At 40.1% G+C, this 16574-nt stretch overlaps 2 protein-coding genes and 1 non-coding gene across 3 annotated transcripts; all 3 read left to right on the top strand.

The window, feature by feature from the left end:
• Positions 1–7675: 7675 nt before the first annotated feature.
• Positions 7676–9281, top strand: limd1b (LIM domains containing 1b). Its single transcript, XM_018687167.2, has 7 exons — positions 7676–7827; positions 7965–8066; positions 8249–8316; positions 8407–8469; positions 8560–8690; positions 8868–8920; positions 9059–9281. Exons 1-6 carry the CDS (start codon positions 7794–7796, stop codon positions 8917–8919), a joined length of 450 nt encoding a protein of 149 aa, XP_018542683.1. The 5' UTR covers positions 7676–7793; the 3' UTR covers position 8920; positions 9059–9281.
• A 567-nt stretch (positions 9282–9848) lies between these two features.
• Positions 9849–15323, top strand: nrm (nurim). The gene is made up of 4 exons (XM_018687161.2): positions 9849–10055; positions 11252–11445; positions 11571–11747; positions 13394–15323. Exons 1-4 carry the CDS (start codon positions 9905–9907, stop codon positions 13709–13711), a joined length of 840 nt encoding a protein of 279 aa, XP_018542677.1. The 5' UTR covers positions 9849–9904; the 3' UTR covers positions 13712–15323.
• On the top strand, positions 10331–10403 carry trnak-cuu (transfer RNA lysine (anticodon CUU)). Its single transcript has one exon. It is a non-coding gene; the product is annotated as a tRNA-Lys (tRNA).
• Positions 15324–16574: the final 1251 nt, after the last annotated feature.

The following is a 16574-nucleotide window of genomic DNA, read 5'->3' on the forward strand; positions in this document are numbered from 1 at the left end:
AGTGAGAGTTTTTCAACGTTGGTTAATGTCTTTTCTGTTGGGCTGCAGTTTGGAGTGGCACCATCAATGGTGCACACTTCACACTCTGGTTCCTTGGGATCCCGGCTGACGACCACAGTTGTGCTGGAGTCAACAGATATAACCATCGTTCGGCCCTCTGAAGGGGGTAAAAAGCAGAGTGAGATAGATGCTACGACTTTGTTGCACAAGCTGTTTAGAAATCCATCACTAAGTCCTTCCTAAGGTCTTCATTACTAGCTGGTTTTGAAGTCATTTACTAAATTGCACTGTACCATTAAAACTAAAAGGAAAAGTCTGAAATCTAGAGAGTTAAATGAGAAGATTATAATATCACTCTCATGCCTGTGTGTTAAATAGTTTTGGGGTATTTTTGTGAACTGTCATTGAGACTCTTTGAATTTACATGATTACAACCAAACATCAGGTAAATTGATTTCTTTTACTCACCAAAACAGTTAATATGTTAGCAAGCTAATCTTCGCTTTGTCAGTTGATTCTCAGCTATTGGTTACTGGGTGTAAATATTTAGTGACTAATCCTTATGTAAGAATTAATAGGTGTGGTGCAAACCATCAAAATTTAGTAGTAAATATCTAGCAGACATTTACAATATAACAAAGCTAAGTCTGAACTTGAAAACAATTGGTGCAGCTTCAACTAAAAACAACAGTGTAATTATGGATATGGTCTGTATTCAGTAATTGTTTCTTACTTAATGGTCCAGCAGAGGCCTGAAACAACTCAGGTTTCACTTGAACCTTTGGTAGAACTTGCAGAGACACAACAGCTTCATTGGGCAGGTCTAAATGAGTCACAGAACCACCTTGACAGTACAGAGTCTGACCCCCGCTGTTTGTTTTGGATGTGGCCACCGAATACTGAAATCCATTAGGGCACGGTTGTGACGTCTCTATCAGTCCGTCCCCAAGGATATCCAGACCCACAACTGTCTTCTCTGGTGCCTTCAGCTCCCAGGTGAAAGTTCTGATGAAGTCTGGGAGGAGGGAGGGTTGAGTTTGTCCGGTTGTAGGGCTACAGGCATCCTTAGTGCATTCTGGATTATAATTAAAAACAAGAGGAGATGGTCAAAAGATTGGTTTAGGAGTTTACGTTACACTGAATATGGTGCATGTGTGAGTTTATTACTTAAACAAAAATTTAAAGGTCAGTAGGAATTATATCAAATGGAGCACCTGAAAAACTTTCTCTTTGTCTCACGGTGGACTTAAATTTTACAGGTACAATGGGGTTTTCGGTTCATTATCTCAGTGTAGCTATGACAAAGGTTGAACCTTTTATAGTAAAAATTATCACCCCTGCTCACAGAAGTCACATATAATTATTCCATTTGAATAACTCACCCCAGGCAGTGATATAAAGAAAAATGATAATTATTTACCAACAACTTAACATAAAGCACTGCATTGTGAGGCATTGTTTTTGTCCTGAGTATATTTGAAAATACAAACACACAGACATGTAAAGTGTTTACTGTGTGCATCATCAGACCACCTTCAAAAACTCACCAATGGTCCGAGTTATTGTGACAGTGTAAGATTGTTCAATCGGCTGAGAGCAGTTGAACAGCAGTTTGACCTCCTCCTCAGGTACCAAAGTGATAGAGGACTGGCAGGAAGTGTCTGTGTCATTGATCCCGCTGACTGTGCACACAGCACACAGATATGAAGGCGGCTCGGCGGACACTTTCACTATCGAGCCTTTGTCTGGTTTCACTGTCTGCAGACATTCTGAGGAAAGAGATGAGGGAGTTAGCTGCAAATAGCCCTGTGATTTCTCAAGGATCATTACAGCCAGTGTTGTCCTGTTACAACTGCACAACAGCTGCTTGAGTGCATGTTAGGACAGAGTCTCGTATTTGGACTCCAGTACTTTTGGATGTTGCACAAACACTGCTGATCAAGCTGATCACTCATCTTCATAAAACTATGTTGGTCACAGTGGGCCCAGAGTGAAATATCCCAACAACTACTGGATGGATTGTCATGAAGTTTTGTACAGACATTCATTGTTTCAGAGAATGAATCCTGATGATTTTGTTGAACCCCTAACTTTTAATCTGCCACCAGCAGATTAAAGTCTTGATTTGTGTTTTGTACCAGTCAACTAATGTTAAATAAGATGGTGAGCATGGCAAGCATTACACCTTAGTTTTGTTTAAACATGGATGATGCACAAAGAGTTACATAGACAACATTTAGCTATGTTACTTGGAGAAAGCCTGAAAAATGAGGGAAAATGTCTGAAAACATAGGAAATGTTAAGATCTTAACTTGCTAAACTAAACAATAACATAAACATTAAACCTTAGTGTTAGCATGTTAGCATTTAGCTCAAAGCACTGCCTACACAGAGCTGTCAGCATGAAGTCTCAGTCTTTTCCAAGCAAAGATGCCAAATATTCTCTGGTTTCAGGCTCTTAATTATGAGGATTTGCTGCATTTTATTGTCTAAATGATTGTAAACTATACAGTATCTTTGAACCATGATGAGCATTTTTACTACATTTTGTAGATGAGACAATTAACTGAACAAATTATTCACAGATTAATTGGTAATGAAAATAAGTATTAGTTCCTCCTAATGAAAACATCAGAGAGGAGGAAGGAATCAGATAAGGGATCAGAGCACTGTCCACCTGTTCCCTGTGACAATCAGTTCAACACCTCAGCAAAATTTAGGTCACAAAACAAACACACACACACACACACTGGTCAGACAGTTTTCTGTTGACGCTTGTGCAAACACAGTGGTTCCAGGCACACCTATTACTGTGTACTGTAGTAGCAAACCAAAGCAAATTAACTGGATTCTCATTGTAGTGAGTCATGAGAGTGCAGAGTGAGGACAGGAAGTTTTAAATTGCATGATGTAACTTCTGCTTGTGTGATATCTGACCCTCCTGTGGTAAATGCAAACCTGTCCCACAGACGAACTCATTCATATGCAGCATTATCATTTTACAATCTCAGATAAAAAACATTTCCTCTGTAACTTTGTACATCCACAGATGTACACCTACAGTACATTGCAGTTTTGGTTTCATATCCATCACTGCTTTGGTCCCAACTGTGGTTTCAGGCTAAAAACATGGTTTTCTATTTCAGTACTTTCACACTAGACCTGGACTGATACATCGGCAGATAGATGTATATTGGTAGTGCATATGTCAGCTGAAAAGTAACAAGAAATTGTAGAGCAGAAATTGAAAAACTAGGTTTGAGGTAATTTAGAAACATTGTCTCTATTAAAAGTTTGTCCACCAGTTGTCCAGCTCAGGATGAGTCTAGGTCACAATCACAAAATACAACAAACTGAAGGGATGTGTATCAAGAGTTTCAGCCAGGCTTTCATGCTGTTTCTGGTGGAACTATTGGAAGTAATCTTGGAGATAATAATATCATTTTTCTCTATATATTTTATTGAGATTGCTGTATAAACAAATCGAAAATTTGATAATAACCAAATAATAGAAACAAGACAAAAAAGGAAGACCAGACACACCCAATGAGCATATACCTGCATACACACATGCGCAAATACAAACATACATACACGAGAACCTACAGACCTCCATATACAACTGTTTTCTGTCCTTCTTTCCACTATCATGTACTTCTTTCAATTTTATTTATCATCAGTGTAACCTATATAACTTCCTTTATATTGCTCTCTATGTTGTTACTGTAACACATTAATTCAATCCACTATAATTAATAGGTCATCTAATATATACAGTGTAGGATTGGTAGTAAAAGTGTAACTTTAAAAAGTCTGAACTGAAACTCACTCTCAAAAAATTGCATTATGTCACTGTAGTTTACTTTCACTGTGCAGTTTTATTGCAGCCTTGACAGAATAACACTTGGGTGTGATGTTTTTAAAAGCATAACGTGTGTGGGGAAGCTGCACACACACATAAAAACTAGGAATTCCCAACCTAAACTTGCAAGAACTTGAAAGCAGCACAGAAAAATACTGAAGCATTTACATAAAATGTGGGCCAAAGGACTTCATCGGACAGTAAACAATGGGTGTGTCAGAGATGTCACAGAGTTCAAAGAGTCATATTTTAGGTGGCAAAAGAGATCATTTCCACAGACGCTATGAGAGAATAAATTTACAAAGCTGCTGAAGACTCATATCCAAAAAAATTAATTAAGTCAGGAGAGAGGAAAGCACCAGAGTTTATGTCCAGGGGAAAAAAAATTGATAAAACGGCCGTCAGATTCACAGCTCAGCAGCAGATTGCTGGTCAATCATTAATGAAGCTATGATGAATTCATGCCTCCAGGAAGCTCCATAAATGCCTCATAAACCTTTTTGAAAATGGAGGTCTAGGAGTCAGGGCTGAGAATTATTCCGCTCAGACTGAGACGGAAAATGTGCTTCAGCCTTTCATCTCCACTGTCAAGTCAATCAATCACGTGTAATGCTGCCTTAATGTCCTCTGCTATCTTCTGATTTATTAGCACAGCACTTAAAACGCAGCTCACTTTATCCGGAGTGCTTCAGAGGAGTGCATCTGCGCGTTATTCGCTTTCCCCCTGAGCACGTTTCATCTCAATCAACAGCATGCACTTATCACAGTTTGACCCATTTGGCACCTACTTGAAATTAAGCCCCAAATCAATACTATGATGATTTTGCACATATTTTACACTGAAAACTAAAAAACAATAAAGCAAGAAGAAAAATAAGAAAACAAAGCTTCACCAAAACAGTAAATGGCCATATGTTTGTTGCTGAGAGGTTTGTTATCTTGTATTTTCTCACCTGATGAGTCGAAGATTGTCAAAAACAAAAGTCCCAGGAGCGCGCAGGTCTCCCAGAGCCGCATCTTCATTAAAAGGCAGATTTTCCCGTAAGAAAAGGTGTATAAACCTCAGAGGAGGAAACCCAAAAGCAGCTCTTTTTATCTCTCAAACCCACCGCTGCATTTTCATTCACAGTGCAATAACAGCGACGGCGCTGACAGCCACTTCCTGCTCCTCACTACCTGTGCGCAACGGCGCGGCGGAGGGCGTGGACCACAGGTGGTTTACGGTTACCTGTTGAAACTTGACGAGTACGTCCTGTCGTTGTACCCTTGAGCCGAAACGAGCTAATACATACAGCACGGAGTTGATGGGGGAAAAAATAAAAATAAGACGCGATTCCTTGTGTAACTCCCCTCGCTGTGTGGCACAATGGGTGCCCTATTTATACAGACCCAAACATGCCAAGGATTGTTGGCATGGTGCTGTGTATCCCCAAAATGAGGCAGAGGAGGGTGTGGAGGCAGAGCTTAAAGCAGAAGTTCCCTTATGTTTAACCACCTAAAATTCATTCAACACTAATAGATATAAGAATTTGGGCTCATGGAGATAAAAAGCAGGAATTAAGGAGGTTAAATCCAGCCCCTAAAGGAATATTACTAATGACAGTTTAAATGAGCCAGTGAGCAAAATGTTCATGTTCAAAAATCAGGTTGTGCCTGGTCAGCTGCATTTTTTCTCCCTCTGTAAAATGATGATGAAAATGTGATTAACAGTGCATGGTTGATGTCTGATAGCAGCAGGTCCATACTGTGGGTAACACTTCCATGTAACAGAGGCTCCCTCCTGCCTCCACATGTCTCATGACGTAGACATTCCTTCACAGAAACATACCTGAGGGCAAGACCACTTACAAACACACTTGTGTTACATTTTTTAACGCTGTAGCTGCTCACCACCCAACTGATTTACCTTTGTTTTCATCCAAAATGCACTAAAATTAACTTTGAATCAAAGACCAAAGCCCCAGCTTAACCCCATGACTTAATTTCTTCTCATTTAAACCTAAAACTCAAATAACAGAACTAAAAAAATACAGATAAAAGATAAAAGGTAAAAGTGGTACAAAAGCTCTTATGTGTCCTATTCTTTTTGTCTTTGTGAGAGCACTTTGATCCTCAAAACAGAAAGTAGTCACACCTTTACAGTCAAACACAAGTGACACTGAGTGTTTTTTTGCTGAACCAGTCTGACAGCATGCAGAGTGGGCGGTGTGGCTTCAGTTTGTCTTAACAAGGGACCTCAGTGAAGAATCAGCAGCTGTCAGACGCCCCCTCCCCTCATCCCCCCTCGTCCCCCTTCTCCTCCCCTCCCATGATACTGTAGATCCAGGACAGCCAAACATGTGCTGCCATGAGGACCACAAGTCTGCAGGTTTTCATGCCAACGACCAAAGTTTAGACTGAAACTGAGTAACATCAGAGACGTTATAAGGGAGAGGAAGGACTTTGGTGATATGTCAAAATGTGTTATGAACTGGAAAAGTTTAATATTGTGAAATGCTTAGTCAGTTGTGAAAGTATCTAAGTCACCTTTTTTTTGTCTTCTTCTGGTTCCTCTACTTGTTGTTTTCCTTACAGAGCAATTGTTGTGTAAATGAAAATATGTGAGATAAATAAAAGTAGACCCAATGAAAAATGAAAAAAAAAAAAAAAGTTAAAGTTATGGAGTAAATTTAAACAAGACAAAAATAAATTTCAAATAAAAACACAATGAAGTGTTCAGTTGCATCAGCCCTGCTTGTCACACATTTACTCATATTTGGGCAGATCTGATTTTAGGTCAGGAGTTAGTCATAAAGTGAAGGGGCGTGAACAGTCCACATGAGGGCAGTAACACAGGCTGTATCAGCAGCTATCACTTTATGATGTGGATGTGTTTTATATACCTTCAGGGGGAAGATGGTTCGGGTTCTCTTGTTTGACATTTTGTGCGTCCACAGGTTGACTGTTGATTGTAAACACCAGCACCAGTCATAGTGCAGGTGGTGCTGATGGAGCAGATGTTGGACTCCAGGATGAAAACTGAAGCCCAGGGCAGTTAAGGTTTAATCACGGGCCAGTTCTTTTACATATTGTTCATTAGAGAGGGCTTTGGAAAAGTTTGCTTTTAATATGTTTTGTTTATTTCTTTTAATCCAGTTCAAAGTAAAACTAATGCTGCAGGCAGTTGTCTTTTAGCAATCAGTAAGTGAGGGCTAACAGAGCTACAGCAGCTTATTAATACTAATTTGGCTTTGCCAACTTTTTACTTGAATGAAGTTGCTGTTATTGTTGTTTTCAGATTCAATAAAAAAAAAGACATTTTATTGGGGGGTTTAATGCTGACGAACTTAATTTCAAAGACTTCATTTTGAGAAGTTGCACAAAAAGGAAATACTCAAGTAAATGTCCTGAGATATTTTCCACCAGCACTTATGTCTTATACCTCTTTAGGCTGTTTCTTCTGCTGCTATAGCATATTATATCTCCTATCTTATTTTTTTATATTATCAGCAGGGAGCTGTTTGGAGCTGCCATTAACTGTGTATAGAAATATCATGTTACTGGAAAAACAGAAATGAAAGAAGTTTCTCTCAGCCAAAAAAGGACTTAAATTACTGACATTACTGACACCCAGGGCTTTAAGATAATATTAATAGCCATTTTAATTAGAATTGACACATAATTTTTGGTGCAGATTCAGCACTAGCACTTTATTAATACAGTGTGTGAAATATACCAGTTGGCCTCGCTTGTTGCCCACCCAGTCTCGGAGGAGTCAAGGGGTCTGAGGACTTGTAGCCCCCAGAGAGACCAAAAGCACCGAATGTAACACCCATAAACCCAGATAGCAGCTCCCCTTACAGCTGTCTGCACCGCACATAAAATTAGACCCCCAGACAGTCGTACTCTAGGCACCAGCAGGACAAGACAACTGGGGAAACTGCTGTGGAAGATGGACCCAAGTTACAGTGCCAGTCTTTACTTTGGTAAGACAGGATCACACTGAATCTTTTACCTCATCTTGTGAGTGTGTTGTCAGTCTTTACAGTTTGTTTTCAGTGAATGAAGTGGATCAGGTTTCACAGTCACCTTTGTGTGTGTATGTTTCTTTGCGTACGTTCAGGAAGCTGCACAAGATGCAGTAAAGCAGTGTATGGAGCAGGGAGAGCCTGCCAGGCGATGGGACATTTATTCCACGACACTTGTTTCACCTGCAGTGTTTGCAGTGAGTCCTCTGCTCGATGTGTCCGTAGATGTCTGCGGCTCTAAAATAAAGAACATTCAAAACATAACTTCATTGCTTTTGTGTTTCTTCAGAATGTAAACATTCATAACTAAAAATTGCAATTGTGTGTTATCAAGTGTCACATTATTCACCTTGTTCTTTGTCCTTTCTTTCATGTTTAGGTGAAAAACTCAGTGGAAAACCATTTTATTCAGTGTCAGGAGGAATCTATTGTGAAAATGACTTTTTGGTAAGAATACACTGTTTTAACATGACTGTGAACTGCGTTACGATGTGACAGAAACATAAAGCAAACTATAATTACTGCTTTTTACTGCAGTATTCAGGAGTTCATCCATCCCCAGAAGTGTGTAACAGCTGTGGCTATTTAATCATGGATATGGTAAGTATGATTTTCATTTGCTATATGTGCGTACATATGTGGTGTGTGAGTCTCTGCGTGTCATTGTGTGAAGAACATTTGCACCATCAGGTCTTGCAGGCTCACGGGAAGTCCTATCATTCGTGCTGCTTTCGCTGTGTCATCTGCAAACAAGGCCTGGAGGGTCAGCCCTTCACTGTGGACTCAGACAGCAGGGTTTACTGTGTCAGCGACTACCACAAGTGAGTTTCTCACCCGCTCAGCGCTAACACAATGGCCCAGAGCCCTTTGATTCACACTCCAGAGAAAACATTAAAGCAAGCCCTGCCAGACAGGCTGCACATGAGATAAGTCACACCCAGAGTGACTTCAGTTTTCAGTTTCTGTGACCTTTTACTGAGACTTGTTCCTGGTTTCAGAATCCGGGCTCCCTGCTGTGCTGTCTGCAGAACACCGAATACTGCCAACTGAGGTGAGCTGCAGCTAAATTTAAATAAATGTATTTGTGTATTTGTTTATAAGATGGCAAGTAAAAAAAGACATGATAAATTTAGTACACAAATTAGCTTACAGAGCAACATTTGTAACAGTTTCCCTCTGTTTGTTTCAGGGGTCTACAGAGTCTATTCGAGTGGTATCATCTAACAGAAATTACCATGTAGAGTGCTACAGTGGTGAGGTTAACCTTGTTTGAGGAGCAGGCTGATGAACATCTTTCTTTGTTTTTCTGCTGGTCTTTGTTTGTAAATGTAAAATATGAGTTTATTTATGAGTTAATTCCTCAATAACATTTTGTACAATTTCTTGTCTGCAATAAAGTCACTGCAAACAGACCCAAGTCAGTGTATTGCTTTGTGCATTTTGATTTAGTTGTGTGACATGTAGCCTATGAAATAATGAAAAATGATGAATGTCAGATTAAGTGGGGTAATGGTGTCAAAACTGGTGATTGACATGTCCACTTGATACTACACATCTCCTGTGCTTCTACCTTTGTACACAAATGAATGTTTAAAGGGTTTTTGTTTGTTTAAGTATGCAAATGGAATGTCCTCAGCTGGTTTTCTTCAGTATAAACTCCATCAAATACCTATGGAAGGATTACTGAACAGGCTGACCAGACAGAAGGTGCAGAGGCCCAGGAGGTCACGGGTCCTCTGAGCCAGAGCTCCTGTTAAAAGTGAGTTTTTATTCTTTGTTTGAAAGTCATCGATCTCAGTTAAAAGACACAATATGACCACAAAGAGATGCAAAACAACCCCAAAGAGACACTGGGTAGGCAATATGCAAATATTCCCTGTAAAACCCCACCTTGACAGCACAGAAACCTGTAAATTTTAAACCCTGGTTACAGCGACACCGTGTGTTAATAATCGGTACTACCACCAACTCTCGTCCCGGAAGAAACCAGTGTGTGTGTGTGGAAGTTGCCAAATGAAGATTAACGCTGATTGAAATGGCGTCAGTCACGGTACGTGGCTGGGCTCTCGGCACCGTGTCTCTGCTAAACTTTGCGTTTGTTTTCATATCCGGTTCAGACTTTATTCGGTTTATATCATTTCGAGCCATTTACCATAACATCACCGGGGAGACGACACTGTGTCAAGGTAAGTTCAGTCTGGAACTGCTGCTGGCAGGCGATCAGGAGAAGTTAGCTACTATGACACAGATTTCATAGCTTGACTCACTGCTTTTGCAAAGGTAATAACAACATGATGGAAGGTGCTTTATAACATGAAATTAACGATTGTTTATAGTAAGTAAAAAGTAAAAGTCAAAAGTTAGAGATGCGCCCATACTGCACCACAATTGCCGTTTTAATAATTATTTAATCCACGATTACCACAGTTGATATTGTGAGTACAGCATGATGGAAATCAACGCCCGGCTAGCTCAGTCGGTAGAGCATGAGACTCTTAATCTCAGGGTCGTGGGTTCGAGCCCCACGTTGGGCGATCATGTTTTTTTTCTCCATGTAATTTGATAAGAGTGAATCCAAAAAATATGTCGCCACCCTGAACTAATTTAACTGTTTTTGAAAACGTCACTGTTCCAAATTGAATTCTTTTAAGGCACATACCGCCAGTGTTCGAAACCACCATTTTCGCTACAGTGTACAAAACAATTCGAACGCTCCGTGGTTGAACGACACGTCGCTTCTTTTAAGGCACACGTGTTTGTTTGCCCGAGCTAACGCGCTAAAATTTGGTTTCCTTCATTTTGATGTGCCTGTGTGGGAACCCTTTAGTTAAATTCAACAGAATAAGAATGAAAATTTGGGTTTTAAGTGAAATTAATGTGCGCTTATATTACGGTGAAAATGGTCCACGATGTAAATCTATTTGGAGGGTTGTGTTTCTTGTATATTTCTGTTGCATGTTTAATGCTTGAGTGCTTGTGAACAGTAGATGTGTGTTCTCAGTGGATCTGTGGATAGTAGTGTGTTATTGGGCCATGAATGGACTGTACACTTCTACAGTATTATGAGTACACTAGTTTGTTTACTGTGTTGTTAGAATGTATTAATTATATACCTTTTTTTTAACTGTATGATTGCATACATTTTTTATGTTGATCAATTATTTTGTGGTTCATTTACACTTCAGTTTTTATTTCTTTGAACTTAAAGGCCCTGAATAAAAACTGCTCAGACAATAAATAAGTCAGTTGCTTTGTTAAGCTGTATTGTAATTGTTTACATTATGAAAGATTAAAATGACAATATTTTAATGCTCAATGTAAACATAACTGATGACAGTATTCACCTTTCTTCTCTTGTTCATATTGTTTGTTCTCACCTAAGACTCCATACCGTGGTCAGTGGCCCTGCAGGACAGCTCTGTCCTCAGGTGTCTCATTGTGGATCTGGGTCTGCTCGCCCTCTTCACCACACAGCACAGTCTTCTCGCCTGGTCACCTGTGAAACAGGCCCTCCAGTCAGTACTGGGGCCCCTGAACAGGACGGCGTACTGCTTCACCACTGCTCTGGCACTGCAGGTACAGCAGCACTGACTCTCATAGCATGTTAAGGATGCCTTTATTGCCACAGTGAGCAATAAGTCATTAGTTGCAGTTATAGAGGAATAATTAACTGCTACACAACTTCTTTCCTCCTGTGTTAGATCTTGGTGCGGTACTGGCAGCCTGTGACTGGCGCCCCCTGCCTGTGGTCAGTGCGCCATGCACCCTGGAGTATCTGGTTCCCTCTGCTCTGCTTCACCCTGCACTTCATCTGCTGGGCCATCATCTGCAGCATCCTCATGATCTTTGATTACCCAGAACTGCTGGGCCTCAAGCAGGTAACAAAGGCTTCATCAATGGGATATACTTATTTGAATCAAAACCTTATAATTCATTTGAATTATAACACATACATAGTGTGTTGTTTTGAATATTTTTGAGCACTTTTGCCTTTTTTCCACCTTTTTTTTTTACAGTAATTTATTGACTCAAACCTAGGCCACCAGAACACCCTGTTTCACACCCTATTAAGCAGCAGGTGAAAATTACATTTTGCAGAAATAACACTCAATCGTTTCACCTTATATTCTTTTCTTAATTACTTCAAGGGACTCTGGCTGGTTTGCAGTATAGTCAGCAGCTATTTTATGTTGTAGTCCCTCAGCAGTGGTGGTACACAAAAATCTGGGTCCTGTACATGTTAGTCAGCCTCAGTGGGACTCCCTTTCCCCTTTAATACATTCACTGCCCTGAACTTTATACATGTCCATACAAATTACTTAAATTAATAAATATTGTCAACAGATTATTTGTTTTTGTTTCATATCTTGTCTTTCTTTTCCACTTTTTGTAGCCTGATTTTGCCTTTTTTAAATAACAGGATTGAATTCATGAGCCCTAATAGAGCTTCTGAGATACAAGAAACAGTTAGTCAAATTATTCATTCAGTACTACGACTTAATTTATAATGCTAACAACACAAAATGTTAAAATTGCAGATTCATTTTTTTTTAGGTCTTTGGGCAATTTGACAGGGGCTGTTTTCTCCAGTGAGTATTTTTAATACGCATTGATCATACTAACATATTTGTATATAAGATTAGTAGAGTACTAGAGTAGTATAAGAGTACTTCTTCCACCACTGCGACCTAGTGCGTTGTAAATATACTGTGTACTACACATCTCTGATTACAGGAATTTTTAAGTGCGGGCGGCAGAAATGAACTTTTAACCCCAGATATTGTAGACCAGACGAACCTCAATTGGGCTCAGATGAAAACATCAGTAGGATCAACATTTCAGTTAATTCACCACAGGAATCCACATCCCTCATCAAAATGGGTTAATATCCTTGTTTTGATCTGATGCCAAAATAGCACCATGGCATACTAAAACAACAACAAAAAAGATCTAATTGGGTGTAGCAGGGACTGTGTAATCTGAGACAGTGATTATGAAAACCTCTAAATTGTTACGTAGATGGAGTGACTCGTTATTGGTGCTGCTGATTAACCTAATTTGTCTCATAAGCTGCTTTCACACATGCACTGTAACCCTGAACTTATCTAGACATTACCCAGAGGAGCTGGGTGAGAACACAAATGTCCGAATCAGTCGGACCAGACATTTAACTGACTTTACCCTGCCAGCCCCCTGGTACAAAGTCTGTGTGAAATGAGTCAGTGTGTGACTCGAGCCGCTCACTGTCTGGAGAATTTGCAGCAACCGAATAGGTGTGTTGATGACGTCTCTGTCCTGCCTCCTGCACGCTCCGCCCAGGTATCACCCCTCGCCCTAAACCAAACTGAGTATTTCCACACGTCTGACGCTGACAGTCTCCTGCTACGTGAGAAAGGGCATATGTCTGAGAATCAGGGCCAGATATTGTCCCAAGTTCATGTGAGAAAACTCCCAACGCTGTCTCACCCTGACCTCCAACCTCCCCCCATCACCCCCTACCCCTCCCCCCCCTCTGCTCTCTCAGGTGTATTACGAGTGTCTCGGTTTAGGAGACCCCCTGTCCCACAAGTCGCCCCACGCCCAGCGCTTCCTGTCTCACCTCCGCCACCCGGTGTGCCTGGAGCTGGGCGTCGTGCTGTGGCTCCTGCCGGCCTTGTCCCTGGACAGGCTCCTGCTGGCGGGGATCCTGTCGACCTACCTGGCCCTGGCACACTCCCTGGACAAACAGGATTTAGCCTACCTGTGCGTCCAGATTAACAGGAAGATGCAGCTCCTCGCCCAGCCACACCGGGGCATCGCCAGCGCCACCGACAGGGACAACAGTAACCACAAGGAGAAGTGAGGTCAAGGTCTTCTCACTGCTGAAGCTGACTGCTATTCTAATATTAACCAGAAATATTAATTCAAAACTGACTTCTACAGATAACATGCTCTGGTCATTTCTGCTAAAAGAAAATGGCCACACTCGAACTGAATTTGTTGCATCTTGACACTGATTTTTTTATATTTTCTTTTTACTGTGTATGTAGTTTCAGAAAGGGAGAAAACACTTCCTCTATTAATGAGGATTATCACTATTCTCTAAAGGTGGCTGATTTTACTGTTACATTTCTGAACCAACTTAATATAACGGTTACATTTTTATAGATATTTCTAATTTCAGATGAAATTTTAGGGGAGAGGTTCATACAAAATAGATATTGTGTGTAATATGTTGTGTAGCCTGATCAATACCAGACATATAACACAGCATACATAATGAAAGGGACATTTAACAGTTGAAAAATCAACTTGTTTTGTCACTTGTGCATAAAAAAACATTTAAATACCTACAATTCAAAAAAGAAAAGAGAAAAAGGAAATAAAATTAAAACGTTTGTACACTCAGCTGAGGTAGAAAAATACTTGGCAATCATGACATACATGAAGCGTATAATGGCAACATTTGTTGACAAGATGACAACAAGAGATGAAAACTCGCAACAGACAAAAACATTTCTGCAGCAACGTAATGCTCCTTATATCATTACATTGAACACCATATTTATGTTTGTTTTTTTTTTTACGTTTGTTTGAGGTTTGACTGATGCTCTTTTAAATACGTTATCTTGCAGTCTCTTCTTCTGTGGTGGTTTAAAAACACAACCTGGAGAATCTGCACCACCAACTCCTTATTTCAATGAACCAGCTCCCGTCATTTGCAGCTAATATTAATCTTAATGGATGGAAACGCGTTAGATCTGTTTTTTGATTAGGATAAGATTTTGATGTGGACTTGACTTGTGTTACTTGACTAAATTACTTCAAACCTACTTGAAATTTCTTGTTGCGTATCGGCCGACATACAGATACCGATGTTTCTGCAGTGAGCTAATGTCAGTCTAGCTCTAATATTTTGCAGTGAAACCCTCCAATTTTTTTTTTTTTTTTAACTATGCTGAATGTGTTTTAGTACATCAGTTTCTTTTTATGGGCTTTTACATTCCATGTGCCAACTACATTTATACTGTATTTGTCAGCACACTGTTTTCACGTTTATTTGTCCTTGGAGGAGAATGTAATGTTGAGATTTCACACTGGCAAAAGCACAGAAATGCAGCTTTATTTTTCCACAACTTTTAGCTGTAATGATATTGGTATTTCTGAGATTATGAATGTATTTCCTCTCTTGCTTATGTTGTGGGTGAATCTGCATAAATGGCAGGCTAATTTTGTGCCTTTCCCAGTCTGTTTTACTTTGATAATCCAAGTAAATTGTGTCAAAAGGTAAAAGCTTGTTGGCAGAACGACCAGTATTTTATTAAGTGTCATAAATTCTTGAACTTTAAAGTACTGTAATCTTTGGTTTCATGAGTATTATGGGCTAATATAACAGGCCTCACTATAAAGACAACAATAACTTTAAGTATTTCTAAGACCATGTTGAATAAATAGAATAAGCTGAATACTGTTAAGGACAGTGACATGTTTATTTCTTCTTTTTATTCATGTCCTCTCATCTGTTGCTTAGAGGCCCGAAGTCACACTAGTTTAAGAGGCTGCTTTTGGTTTATTTGCGGTTTTATACATCATTTTATTTTTTACAGATGTTGTAGCAGCTGTCAGTGCAACTGAGAGTCGCTGAACCTCTCTAGCAAAAGGCCAATTGATCTGTATCCAAAATTACAAGTGAAAATTCACAAGAGAATACTGAAAACATGACAGAAATCTGAGGTCTTGAAACTATTTTGTTTACTTAAGATGAGAAGCAGATAAACACTCAGTTGCCTGTTTATTAGGAACACCTCACTAAAACTAAAAGAGTCTAATCCTCATCATTGTTATACTGTTCAGTTTCTGTTGAAAGTTTGAAAGGTTGTAGTTGTAGAGGTTGTAGTTTGTGGTGCTATGTTACATTATACAGATTATGTTTAGCCTATGCTTGTAGATAAATGGAATGGATTAAATATTAGAAACTAATGTCGGTGGACAGCATTACAAATTAAATACTTAAATGTAAATTAGCTAAAATTAGCTACCTCTTGACCTGCCTCAACATTAAAATCCTACTTGGACGTTAATGCATCTGTAATAATCTTATATTAATATAATGTTTTAAATGGGCAGTAGCCATTCTGCTGCGTGGGTATATGAGGGAGTTTCATCGTGCCTGGTCAGCCTCAGGTAAACTAACGCAGCTCTGCCCTGCTGCTGACACCACCGCCCGTTTCACAGCAGCACCTCCCTCCACCACCTCCACCTCTTTTCCAATTAGCTCTGCGGGACGGAGGGATGAGACGAAGGAGGGTGGGGGGTTGGTGCCTAGGCAGGCAGACGGCTGTGTACTTTAAACGCCTTTTCTTAGGTCCGACAATATGTTGTGTGCCACTAAACTCTCCTGACGGAATTTAATGTAATTATCGGATTACAGCGCTGCAGCTCCGAAGCTGGGAATATTTACTACTATAGCGACGACGGACGCGTTTGCGTGCTCTGATGCACAGTCAGGTCGCGGGGGTGATTTGACCGGGTCCTTCGGCGTTTTTAAACCCTCCGTTTTGACAGAATAGATTAGCCTGTTCGTTATTTGGCGAAGGAGGACTTTCCGTCGAGGACCGGAGCGCATTACGCACAGCCAAGACGCACAAGTGGAGATGACAACTGTAAAGTCGGAGCGGATTTAATTATCTTTGCAAAAACCGGGGATTTGGTGAGTTTAATTTAAC

This window comes from Lates calcarifer, linkage group LG3 (genome assembly GCF_001640805.2).
Source record: "Lates calcarifer isolate ASB-BC8 linkage group LG3, TLL_Latcal_v3, whole genome shotgun sequence".
NCBI lineage: Eukaryota > Metazoa > Chordata > Actinopteri > Centropomidae > Lates > Lates calcarifer.

Excerpts from the sequence above, each read along its gene's own strand:
- limd1b (XM_018687167.2), top strand. The coding sequence starts at position 7,794 with ATGGACCCAAGTTACAGTGCCAGTCTTTACTTTG. Across the intron at positions 7,828-7,964 it reads CAGTGCCAGTCTTTACTTTG|GAAGCTGCACAAGATGCAGT; the intron begins GTAAGACAGGAT and ends GCGTACGTTCAG. Across the intron at positions 8,691-8,867 it reads TGTGTCAGCGACTACCACAA|AATCCGGGCTCCCTGCTGTG; the intron begins GTGAGTTTCTCA and ends TCCTGGTTTCAG.
- nrm (XM_018687161.2), top strand. The coding sequence starts at position 9,905 with ATGGCGTCAGTCACGGTACGTGGCTGGGCTCTCGGCACCGTGTCTCTG. Across the intron at positions 10,056-11,251 it reads GGAGACGACACTGTGTCAAG|ACTCCATACCGTGGTCAGTG; the intron begins GTAAGTTCAGTC and ends TTCTCACCTAAG. Across the intron at positions 11,446-11,570 it reads CCACTGCTCTGGCACTGCAG|ATCTTGGTGCGGTACTGGCA; the intron begins GTACAGCAGCAC and ends CTCCTGTGTTAG.